Genomic DNA, 13,446 nt, shown 5'->3' with positions numbered 1-13,446 from the left:
CATATCGGACAATTTTGAAATTTGGCCAAATTGGGGGGTCTCACAGCGGAATTTCAAGTAAAAATGGGGGGGAGTGGCACTACGTCGCGGTTATCCACTTTACGCGGTCGGTTCTGGTCCCCATTTACAGCAGTAAATGAGGGATCATGATTATTTTTTTAAATATAATTATTAAATTACAAAAAAATAAAGCTTTACGCGGTCGGTTCTTATCCCCATTTACAGCAATAAATGAGAGATCATGATTATTTTTTGAAATTATTAAATTACAAAAAAAATGACAAAGCTTTTACAGAAAAAAGTACTAAAACAACCAAATTTACTAAAAGAATCCATTTTTACTTTCCTCCCAAAATTGATTAAAAAATGACAAAAATATGTTCGAGTCCATTTTGCATGTGAAAATACCAAGTCCAACATATGAATACAGCCATCCATCTCATATTTGATTTTATACGGTAGGCATGCTACCACTCCTATTTCATTAAGAGGCTGGCTGATCTATCGAGATGATCTGAAATCATCCATCACACACATGTAGAATTGATTTACCTAAACAGGAGGAAATGATGAGAAGTAAAGCAGCTTCCATTCCGCGTTTAGGAGCTCCAACTTGTCACACACTTGCAATCAACTTTCCCCCCCTATTTTTCTCAAGCTCTGCTTCTCTCCAGGTGGAAAAAAAAGTAAGGAAAAACTATGATCACATGGTGGTTCCGTGAGCAAATGAAAAGGTGGTGCAAGATCACAACAACATGGACGTTCCTTTTAAAAGAAGAAAGTTTGAAGTTTGCAGAGAGGCTGCGTTGTCAGGCGTGCTGACATGAACAAACTCTTCCACTTTTGCGGAGTGAGTGAGCGAGCGAGTAAAAGCTGCCTGCATTCCTCGTGGGCGTGGAAAGCCTAGTGGGTGTTTCCTCCATGAAAAAAAATGTGGACTTTGATGCAAATTGCCAAAGACAAATCATGAGGTTATTTAAAATAGAACTTCTCCATTCACGGGCCTGGATGAAATTTGGTTGGGTGATGTCAGGAAGGTCATTAGGGCAAAAAACTGTGAGAAACAAGATGGCAGACAGCAGCATGAGTATCAAATTTTACCTTCTTGTGAAAGTCGAGTCAAGTCAAATCACAGTTTAGTCAAGCCTATCACCATTGTTCTCCAGCCCACACACAAAGCACTCAGGTTCAGGAGAGAAGCCTTCTCATCCTAAAGAAAAATACAGGTCTCTAATATTTTCAAGTGGGAGAACTTGCACAATTGGTGGTTGACTAAATACTTATTTGCCCCGCTGTAGTTGCACCACCTCTGGCTTTTATGACAACTTGCAGTCTCTGAGGCATGGATTTGATGAGTTACAAACAGTACTCTTCATCAATTTGGTCCCAACTCTCTTTGATTGCAGCTGCCAGATCATCCTTGCAGGTCGGAGCCTGGCATTGGACCATTTTTTTCCATTTCCACCACAGGTTTTCAATAGGGTTGAGATCTGGGCTATTTGCAGGCCATGACATTGACTGGATGAGTCTTTCTCCATGAAATGCTTTAACAGTTTTAGTTCTGTGGCATGATGCATTTTCATTTGGAAAATGACAAACATATTTTCAATTGAAGGGATAAGAAAGCTGTCTAAAATTTCAATGTAAACTTGTGCACTTATTGAAGATTTAACCGCAGCCATCTCCCCAGTGCCTTTGTCTGACATGCAGCTCCATATCATCAAGGACTGAGGGAATGTTGATGTTTTCTTCAGGTAGTCATCTTTGTAAATCTCACTGGAACGGCACCAAACAAAAGTTCCAGCATCGTCACCTTGTCCAATGCAGATTTTTGACTCATCACTGAAAATAACCTTCATCCAGTCATTCACAGTCCATGATTGCCTCTCCGTAGCCCATTGCAGTCTTGTTCTTCTCTGTTTAAGTGTCAATGATGGTTTCCTTTTAGCTTTCCTGTATGAAAATCCCATTTCATTTAGGTGATTTTGCACATTTCTGTCACATACCTTGACTCCAGCTTCCTCCCATTTCTTCATTTGTCTTGTTGTAAATCTTCTGTTTTCAAGACATATGGCCTTTAGTTGTTTGTCATGACGTTTGGATGTCTTCCTCGGTTTACCAATACCCTTAACTTTAACAACCTTGCCATGCTGTTTGTACTTGGTCCAGATTTCTGAGACAGCTGACTGTGAACAGCCCACATCTTTGCCAACCATACGTGTAGCATTACCTTCTTCAAGAGGTTTGATAATCCTCTCCTTGGTCTCAAGAGACAACTCTCTCAGCCCTCCAAGGTGTGATAACTGCACTGTTTTTAACTGCTGACTAATGAGCAGATCTAATCTGAGGCAGGGGCCCAATTAAGGAAAGGAAATTGACTGGGTGTCTGTATTTTCTACTCCAAAGGGAGTGATTCCATATTTTTTTCTTCAGAATGGAGTGATTCTACAGTGGGGAGAACAAGTATTTGATACACTGCCGATTTTGCTGGTTTTCCCACTTGCAAGCCATGTAGAGGTCTGTTATTTGTATCATAAGTTCTCTTCAACTGTGAGGGACGGAATCTAATACAAAAATCCAGAAAATCACATTGTATAATTTTTTAAATAATAATACATTTGTATTTAACTGCATAAAATAAGTATTTTGATACATTACCAACTAGTAAATATTTTGGCTCTTAGTTCTTAGTTCTTTTTTAAGAACCCCTCCTGTTCTCCACTCATTACCGGAAGTAACTGCACCTGTTTGAACTTGTTACCTGTATAAAAGACACCTGTTCACATGCTCAAACAAACAAACTCCAACCTCTCCACAATGGCCAAGACCAAAGAGCTGTGTAAGGACATCAGGGATAAAATAATAGACCTGCACAAGGCTGGGATGGGCTACAGGAAAATAAGCAAGCAGCTTGGTGAGAAGGTAACAACTGTTGGAGCGATTATTAGAAAATGGAAGAAGTTCAAGTTGACGGTCCATCTGCCTTGTTCCGGGGCTCCATGCAAGATCTTACCTCGTGGGGCATCACTGATCATGAGGAAGGTGACGGATCAGCCCAGAACTACACGGCAGGACCTGGTCAATGACCTGAAGAGAGCTGGAACCACAGTCTCGAAGAAAACCATCGGAAACACATTACGCCGTCATGGATTAAAATCCTACAGCGCACGCAAGGTCCCGCTGCTGAAGCCAGTGCATGTCCAGACACATCTGAAGTTTGCCACTGACCCTCTGGATGATCCAGAGGAGCAATGGGAGAAGGTCATGTGGTCGGATGAGACTAAAATGGAACTTTTTGGTCTAAACTCGGCTCGTCGTGTTTGGAGGAAAAAGAAGGATGAGTACAACCCCAAGAACACCGTCCCAACCGTGAAACATGGAGGAGGAAACATCATTTTTTGGGGCTGCTTCTCTGCCAAGGGTACAGGACGACTGCACCGTACTGAGGGGAGGATGGATGGGGCTATGTATCACCAGCTCTTGGCTGACAACCTCCTTCCTTCAGTGAGAGCCCTGAAGATGGGTCGTGGCTGGGTCTTCCAGCATGACAACGACCCAAAGCACACAGCCAAGGCAACTAAAGAGTGGCTCCGTAAGAAGCATCTTAAGGTCCTGGAGTGGCCTAGCCAGTCACCAGATCTGAACCCGATAGAAAATCTATGGAGGGAGCTGAAAGTCCGTGTTGCCCGGCAGCAGCCCCGAAACCTGAAGGCTCTGGAGAAGATCTGCATGGATGAGTGGGCCAAAATCCCTGCTGCAGTGTGTGCAAACCTTGTCAAGGACTACAGGAAACGTTTGGTATCTGTAATAGCAAACAAAGGTTTCTGTACCAAATATTAAGTTCAGTTTTTGTGATGTATCAAATACTTATTTCATGCAATTAAATGCAAATTTATTATTTAAAAATCATACAACGTGATTTTCTGTTTTTTTGTATTAGATTCCGTCCCTTACAGTTGAAGAGAACTTATGATACAAATTATAGATCTCTACATGCTTTGCAAGTGGGAAAACCAGCAAAATCGGCAGTGTATCAAATACTTGTTCTCCCCACTGTAGGTATAGGGGAAAGGCTAGATTCCAATCAAGAAATGGTAAGTTTGACAGAAAAATATGTTTTAGGGAAAATATAGTTAAATTGCAGACTCCAATTGCCTTTAACATTTTTTTCCAAAGTGAAATTATTTACATACATACATTTTAGGTAACTGCAGTCTTTATGCAAACAATAAACAGTACATATTACGTCTTTAGATGAAAACAAATTCTGCCATAAAATAAATGAACATCCATTTATGGGAGTCACTTTTTTTCAAGATGTTTCTTTCTTTGCATGGACTGAACTGCACCCGCAACCTCATACACATTGAACAAATACAAATAAATTCTACTAATGAATACTTGTAAAAAAATAGACAAATAAAACAATAATTTTAATGGAAATTTTTAAAAATTGCGCGAGAGCTAAAAAGTTTTTAAAAAACAACTTCTTTCCCAATAAATTTGGAATGTTTTAACACAAGACATCGACTTTCTTCTTGTAAAATTAATTTCTTTCTTTCAGAAAACCTCCTCTTTGTTTTTGACCATCAAGCTGTTGCTCATGATTGCTTCGATGAGGTTTCCAAGCTAATACAAAAAAAAGTGTTTCTTGCGCTGATCTGATAATCCTAATCTTCTCTATTATTTGGAGTTTTCAATCGCTATGCTCTCTTTCTGCTCTAATCCTTGCTCAGTGACTTTGGCCCCCCCAAGCGCCAAATCCTCCTCTTCCTCCTCTTTCAGGTCACCGGAAAAAGTGGGATGCGGACAAACACCCTGATGAGATTTGCAAGGAGGCCGGAAGGGGCATTCATGACGGGTCCAAAGTGGGAGTCTTGTTCTTGTGTGGTGACCCCCGCCTGCATGCTCGCAGCATCACTGCCCCTTCTTTGTGCGCCAAAGGAAAAAAAAAAAAAAAAGCTTCATTTTGCACTATCAGGTCGCCTCCACAACTTGGAAACTTAAAGGAGCCTCAACGAAACTAATGCCAATCCAGTTGGACTCCAAGTTCAAATGAACTGGACGTCTATCGCCGTCAGTGGCACTTAAACATAGCCATTCACTGTCAGCTCTCCTGGTACAAATGAAAATCGCTTAAAAGCTTGATGTAATCATGCTATTGTAAAAACAAGTTCACTTCTGTAAAACGTAAAAACTTTTTTTTTTTTTTTTACATGCAAAAAATGTTTTTTTTCGCTTAAAAAAAAAACTGTTGAATTATTATAAAAATAAAAAGGCGAACTCTTATGAAATGACTTTTGATTTCAAAATAAGACTGTCAAAGCAACACTAGGTAACTTTTCAGTTTTGGTGGATTTTAGCAACACCGGTGGACAAAAGTGGTGTTTTGCCTGCGTTTCCCATAAGGACCAGTGCACACCCGCACAGTGTTGTAAAATCATCACGTCGCCTGCAGATGGATTAAACTTCTGTTTCCAGCTGCTCTGTGAAGGATCAATAGTAATACGGTAATGAATCCATTTGTGGCTAAACAATAGCATATGAATTATCGACAAGGAAGTCGCCACTTCGTCAGGTTTTTCACCATTTATTTCAGAACTTGTGCAACACAACACGGCTACTGCCCGCTATAGCAAACGCCATCGACAACAGAACATGAAAAGACAAAGGAAAAACTCTACCGCACCTCATTCTGTCGTCAGTCACGTGCGTTCAGGAGCAGCATGCAAAACAAAACTGCCACATCAGAACCCAGTTTATTACAATACAGGGTGTTCCAAAATGTCTGACCCCATTTCATAGGCCAATTATTTTGACAATTTTCGTTGGAATACCTCAAATTTTCACAGCTTATGTAGAAACGTTTCCATTTTTTGTGTGTAACGTTTGACAGTTCTATCTTTTCAGGTTAAGAAATGCCGTTCCCTTCAAAATAAAAGGCATTTTGCGTGTTACAGTATGCTCGGACTCAGTCACCAAAGACAGTGCAGGGTGCCTTCTTCACAAATTTTGCAAAGGCACCAACTAAACAACAAGACAGAGAATTACAGCTGCACTGGAAACTGTTATCGAAGATATGCTACAGCGAGTTTGGCACGAGCTTGAATACCGAATCGACGTGTGCAGAGTCACAGGTGGCGCTCATATTGAACATTTATGAAAATCTGTCCTAGAACCAACAAATATTTGTACTTTTCTTGGAAATTTGACCAATAAAACTTATGACCTTCAACATAAAGTGTATTTAGTTTCATTAAGATTAGTGCTGTCAAAATTATCGTGTTAACGGGCGGTAATTTATTATTTTAATTAATCACGTTAAAATATTTGACGCAATTAACGCACATGCCCCGTTCAAACAGATTAAAATGACAGCAGTGTAATGTCCGCTTGTTACTTGTTTTTTGGTGTTTGGCGCCCTCTGCTGGCGCTTGGGCCCAAATGATTTTATGGGATTCAGCAGAATGAGTGAGCATGGTGTAATTATTGACATCAACAATGGCGAGCTACTAGTTTATTTTTTGATTGAAAATTTTACTTATTTTAATAAAACGAAAACATTAAGAGGGGTTTTAATATAAAATGTCTATAACATGTACTAACATTTATCTTTTAAGAACTACAAGTCTTTCTATCCATGGATTACTTTAACAGAATGTTAATAATGTTAATGCCATCTTGTTGATTTATTGTCATAATAAACAAATACAGTACTTATGTACCGTATGTTGAATGTATATATCCGTCTTGTGTCTTATCTTTCCATTCCAACAATAATTTACAGAAAAATATGGCATATTTTATAGATGGTTTGAGTTGCGATTAATTACGATTAATTAATTTTTAAGCTGTAATTAACTCGATTAAAAATTTTAATCGTTTGACAACCCTAATTAAGATCCATCAAGTAGTTTCCGAGATATGGGCATTTAGAATGTGGTCAACCATTTTGGTACACCCAGTATTATTATAATTCCAATTTATATTTATAATTTATTTGTTTTGGTATTTGTAATTGCTATTTATCATTGTACCTTTATTATTTATTATGGATTTGGCGTAGGTTTTTGGGCTGTGGAACGAATTAATCGAATTATAATGTATTATTATGGGAAAATCACGCTTGACATATGACCATTTCGACTTACAAACCAGGTCCTGGAACAAATTTTTAATTCGTATGCACTGTAGCGGTAGCACTGTACGTCTTTTCCTGCTGAGTGTGTATTATTATCATCACGAAGTTGGTGTTGTCCTTGTAGAAGCCACAATATGTGTTTGTCTATGTTCATTCGAAATTGTTGGAAACATCTATTTTTGGACTAACACTTGAATTTTAACTTTGAATTTTACAGATGAAAACATTTTGAGTAACTGTCGTTGACTAAAACTAGACGAAAATAGACATTTTGAAATTACTAAAATATGGCAATAATTTTCATCCAAAAGACTAAGAAAAAAATTCAAAGGACTGCCAAAAAAAACACTGTGCACTACCCAAAATGTTCAGATTTATAATTATTTTTATAATCAGTTTTTATCATTATTATAATTTTTTATGTCATTTAATTAATAACTACAATTATAAAATAATGAATTGCCAATAAAAATATATGATTTAAAAACAAATACTGTCACGAGGCAGAGGCATTAAGGACCTGAACGCAGGGAAAACAAGGGGAAGCGAGGTAGACGGGCGTCGGTGCAAAAATGTTTAATTTGGGTGACCTAAAACAAAGCACAAGCAAAAAGCAGGTTTCAAAAAGACTATGGTAAACCAAAAATCATACTACCAAACTAACTTACTCTTAACAAGGCACGACGAAGCACAAGTGCACACAAGGCACAGATGCTGAAATTGACAATGACGCAACAAGGACTGAAGGAGAACAGAAAGCTTAAATACACAGACAAGGGGTAACGAGACAATGAAGCACAAGTAGGTGATACATGAGGCAGCGGATTGGTCAACACACAAGAAGCAGGGACAACAGGTGAAATCAATGGGTAATCACGAGAACCAGACACACTAGGACACAAACTTAACAGAACTCAACTCAAAGCATGACAAAATACACTCCAATTATGGCCCCAGCCAGTCTAAAGTTGATATTAAAACATTTTTTAAATAGTCTTTAAATGAGTGCCTCTATTAAGAGTTAAATGACCACAAACGATCTCTTACTCTTTAAAGTGTTAAAGGGATCCACGGATAGAAACACTTAAAGTTCTAAAAAGATAAACTTTATTTTGAGTTAATATAATTTGATATGACAACCCCTCTTGATGTTTTCGTTTTTATAACATTTGTAAAATTAGCTAAACTAGTAGGTCGCCATTGTTGTTGATGTCACACGGTTACGCTGCCGAGCTTCCAGATTATGACTCTAGCGACATAAACATGTCATCTGTTCAACTCATTCAATTTGAACCCAAGAGGAATATTAATGAGCATTACAGCACTGTCGATATTTCACAGAACAAGCAGCAGAAGCAAAATGAACAGGAAAGACGGGATGAGACGAGACGAGAGTCTGACAAAATCGGTGTTCTGCCTGTGCTACACCGGCGAAACGCTCTACAAGAGACTAATTTAACACCCAAAGTACTACCGTGATCTTTTACCTTATTTTGTTTAGATGCACACAGACAGAACATACTAAAGATGCTGTAAGAAAAATACTTAAACTTAGTAATATCAAATAAGGGTAGTTTAAATACGCTACTTGACTAATGTGGTCAACAGATCAAAAATCTGCTTTAAAGCTACCACAAGAAAACACAATTCTTAAAAGTAAGAGAGAAACACATGCCAAAAGTATTTTGAAAAAATGAAAAGGTAATAAAAGACTGAATAAAAACACAAATAGTAAGTACTCGCCGCTTTTAACCGAACCGTAGAAGGAATTGCAGAACACCGGTAGTGTTCGTCTAGTGAGTGACAAACTACGTCATCACCCCGAGCGTCCATTGCACGCATAAAACAAGTAGGAAATATTACAGATTTTTAAATCAATGGCAATATATTATGTGTTTTTAGTAACATATTTTAGTAAAAGAGAACAATTGTGGCTTTTTCGAGCCTACAAGTCTTTAAGTCCGACGTTTCTTCTCTCTCTTATTTTTTTCTTCCCTTGATGGCGCTTTGCTAGCTACTTGACCCTCCTTTTGTTAAACAAACCAAACTTTGTTGGACCCTTTTCGAGCGTGTTAGTGTCTTACGCAACTGTTAATAAAACACTAAAGTGATTCTTGCGGTTGTGAACGCCACTTGAACCATGTCTGCACATTTGTTTGTTTTCGCTCCGGAGCCAAACCGAACGTGCTTTCGTCAACATCAATAACATTTTTTAAGTGCGGCTCACTTGCATGTTCTCATAAACATCATATTTTTTCCCTCGGTGACTCTCGCGAGCGCATTACTGACAAGGACAATTAAGCTCCTACAATAATCATTATTTTTCTCTCGACATCAAAGCATATTTCATTGGTACGTTTAAGGCCCACGGGCCGTCTGCTTGACACCTCTCCGTTTGAGCTACGACTAAGGTTTAGGAACCACTTGATCCTGATTTCCTCCTACACGACATCCACATTTGTCCCTCGTTCTTATGACAGAACTCTGCAACCGAAGCGTGAGAGTCGAAAGGGCTGAGTTCAACATGGCCGCCATCTGCTCGCGCTAAATGAGATCCAGATAGGATGTGCGCGGCCACAGCCAAGAAATATTCAGTGGCGAAACATGTGGGAGCAGGACTTGTCTTGTATGTAGCCACACATGTCACATGATGAGTAAAAGTGGGCGCCGGTAATGGCGGAATCAAAGATGGGAAAAACTGCAAAAAGGAAACACATGAAGGGGGGGTACAGTGTTCTTCTCAAAGGGGCGCAATTTATTTGCCATCTTGTTGTTTTGAATTAATGACAGCCAGACAAAATGGTGGAACTAATTTACCATGGGAAGATGATTTGCTTTAGTGGACCAAATGAAAGCAATGTTTTGGTTAACAGATGACTATTTGGGGCCTATAGAAGCCATTCATTATTTAGGGGGTGTCTTTTGAAACCCTCAAAATACATTTAGAGCAGAGCTGTCAAAGTGATCGTAGTTAGAGCTTCTTTCAGAGGACCCAGTGTTGTTTTTAACAGCCCTTTTAATTTTTGTCCATAGACTTGATAATGATATTGACAGGTCAGATTCCACCTTCACTGCGTCACGCCTTCAGCTAGGGCGCCATCTCACAATCCGCTTAAGTTATTCGTAGTCAGTCGCAGCGACACCTGCAGCGATCCAACGCCGGATTTAGGTTGAAAAAGTACCAAAGATGCACCGCATACAAACAGGAAGGATTGTCTCAGGTGTGATTTGCTCGAGGAGTCAAGGTTATTATGATATTTTTCGTTTTTTCACAAGGATTTTCAACGTAAAAAGCTCTTTGTTGTAAGGCTGCCGCCACATTGACTGACAGACTAGCATCGTGCTTCGACATATTTACGTAAAATAAATGCTAACTGCACGTTTTTTTTCTTTTAACCAAGAATCGAGACTGTTTTACGTCCATATCTATAAAGAAATTCGGGGATTTAAGCATTTATTCACAATAATTTTCCCTAGAAAAGCTTTGTTTACATAAGGCGGCCGCCACATTGACTAACAGACTAGCATCGTACTTCGACATATTTACGTAAAATAAATGCTAACTGCACGGTTTTTTTTTTTATCCAAGAATCGAGACTGTTTTACGTCCGCACCTATAAAGAATTCAGGGATTTAAGCATTTATTCACAAGAATTTTCAACGAAGAAAAGCTCTTTGTTTATGATTCCACTCGGTCAGCTTTGACAGCCACACCAACAATGCAGGCCCCCTATTAATCGGCCCCTGGCTCCGTGCCCCATCAATATCATTATTAAGTCTATGTTTCATCTTAGTCTTAGTGTTTTGGTCGATAATACTTTTTAGTCTTAGTCATATTTTAGTCATCTCAAAATGTGTTTGTCTTCGTTTAGTTTTAGTCGACATTTACTAAAAATGTTTTCATCTTTGATTTTTTAAAAAATTACTCCAAAAATAAATAAGGGTTTCCAACTGTTTCAAATGAATGTTGACAGAAAAGGACATGTTGTAGAGTTTATCTACAAGGAAAACGCCAACTTGGTGATAATACACTCTCAGCAGGAAATTATTTTCAATGAACCTTTGAAGGTCCGGGTCTATTTTGTCTGATTTTGTATGCCTTAGATGTTCCCTTTAGATTTCGAAGAAAAAATTGTTCACAATGGCCTGGTTGGGTTTGTCAAAATTTGTAATATTAATGTCCTATTGACAACCAAACATGCTCAACGCATCGTATTGAAGCTTGATAGTATTTATTCAACTTGTTAGGATTAACATTCTGCATGGCATGAACTGAACTTCAATTTTTCAATTTTTTTCAGGCATGCCAATCAGTTTCGGCATGGAACAAGACACAGGGCTATGTCACACAGCCCACTCTTCCAGGGAGTGTCGGTCCCTCCTTCCGCCCTTTGGCACTGAAGGAATCTGATTTTTCAGCCAGATTGCTGAAATCATGCCAGCCGAACCGCCGGAACGGCGCTAGCGCAATTCCAAACCCGGGCCGGCGGAACTACGACAACCCGGCCAGAAGGCCAAATGTGCTCAAGCTTAATAGTCTTAACCCCTTGTACTGACTCAATTTTATAAGCTGGACAAAAACTTTGAAACACAAGTTGACAGTTTATTCTGAGTCAACAGCAATCATACAGCACAGAGTGACCCAGGCGAGATCCAGGGTCAGCATATCACAAGTCAACAAAAGATTTCCGAAAAAAAAATGACAACGATTAGTTAAACATTCAGTCTTTTAAAGGCTCTGATGAGGCGGGCTATGGTCTGGAAGGAGGGTGTGTTTGGACGTTGTTTAGAATTATTGTCTGTTTGTGGATGGACAGGAGGATTCGGGCGTTACTGTTGTCAGGGCAACAAGAGTTGAGAATTTTGCCACCTCAGCGCCACGTCAGTGCTGAGTATCCACTTCTCGGTCGTGGGTTCCTCCGTACCAGATGTTCGTTGTGGCAAGACGAGATGTCCCGCAATTTGTTCTGGACTGTACAGAAGAACTGATTGCAGGATTTGGTGGTGCAGACGTGGGCTTGTAGATGTCTTGCTTGTCACCTGGTTGTCAGCGTCAGTCTTGCTCAGTCAGCTGCATGATGTGCGCGTTGGGCTTCCGTGGTCAGAAGGCGTCCTGTAACTTTCTGTCGTTATCTGCCCATTTTATATATATATATATATATATATATATATATATATATATATATATATATATATATATATAGAGTATATCTGCAGATGGCATCTGAGCGAGTGAGCGAGCTAGTGAGAGATGAAAACACAGCTGCGAGCCTGCGTGTAATTTTGATGCTTGTAAAATATCTACAGAGGCAACGCCTGTACGTCTCGTCTTTTGTATTGTTGTTGTGTTTCCACTCACGATCGGACACTAAAAGCCAGTTGTGTATGTTTGAATGATTTGTGGACGCTAGTGAACGCATGCTAACCGTTTGTGAATGTCGTAACTGTATTAGCAGCTAATCATCGCGGATTTTAGTTGTTGCCAACATGTTTGTTACTGAGGACCAGATCTGAAAGTGGGCCAGAACGGTCAGGAACGCAGTTCCAGTATAAGATTCAGGGCTGGAATGATGTTCAGTTACACGGTGCTTTGATTCAGACAATATGACAACAACTGTCAAAACGCCATGTAAAATTTATTTAATTTTTTGTTAAAATGCTAACCTACCACACATGCATTTCAGCTCCAAAAAGAAAACAATCTACCAACATCAGATTTACATACAAAAGTGTTAACAACAAGCATAATAGAGTGCTTGTGTAGCGTAATCCATTTCCACAAATATTTATTATTGATTTTATTCCACGGACGGCACGAAGGTTTCCCCAGCTACTGCAGTTATCTGAGTCTGACGATGATGAGTCACGTCAATGTGCGAATGCACGCAGCAAAGCAAAATGCTTGGACTCGTTTATCCGTTCAATTTGCTGACATACTGACATGTGATCAGCAGAGATGGTTTGCTCTGATTGGTTCAAATGTGCATGTTTTATGGAACAGCAAACAAAAAAAAAAGCTAGTTGAATTGCTGCGACAAAAAAAGGGAAATGCAACATAAAATGGATTAAATCCTTAAGAGCAACGAAAGAGTTGAGGAGGATTATTTATCATATTTAGTTTTATTTACTCTGATGGGGAGCTGTCATTGTGCACTTATATTTGATGTATATTTGTTCTAGGGCTGCAGCTATCGAATATTTTAGTAATCGAGTAATCCACTGAAAAGTCTATTGATTAATCGAGTAATCGCATAAAACATTTTTTTTTTAGGTAAAGAGCAATTATACGTATACATGAGAAAAAA

The 13,446-nt window shown here is 39.1% G+C and overlaps 1 protein-coding gene across 2 annotated transcripts in view; it reads right to left on the bottom strand.

The window, feature by feature from the left end:
- The window catches only part of LOC130929912 (protein APCDD1-like), an 85,914-nt gene that overhangs the window by 29,489 nt on the left and 42,979 nt on the right, over window positions 1-13,446 (bottom strand). The window contains exon 1 of one of the 2 annotated variants that reach the window (XM_057857535.1): window positions 553-835. The exons of the other annotated variant lie outside the window; for it this stretch is intronic. Within the exon in view, the coding sequence (XP_057713518.1) occupies window positions 553-592 (40 nt within the window). The 5' untranslated portion in view covers window positions 593-835. Of the gene's footprint in view, window positions 1-552; window positions 836-13,446 lie in introns of those variants that run through there. 2 annotated transcript variants of the gene reach the window in all.

The sequence above is a fragment of the Corythoichthys intestinalis genome, chromosome 14 (assembly GCF_030265065.1).
Source record: "Corythoichthys intestinalis isolate RoL2023-P3 chromosome 14, ASM3026506v1, whole genome shotgun sequence".
Taxonomy (NCBI): Eukaryota; Metazoa; Chordata; class Actinopteri; order Syngnathiformes; family Syngnathidae; genus Corythoichthys; species Corythoichthys intestinalis.
Note: the sequence above shows the minus strand (reverse complement) of the source record. Positions and strands in the feature narration are given on the sequence as shown.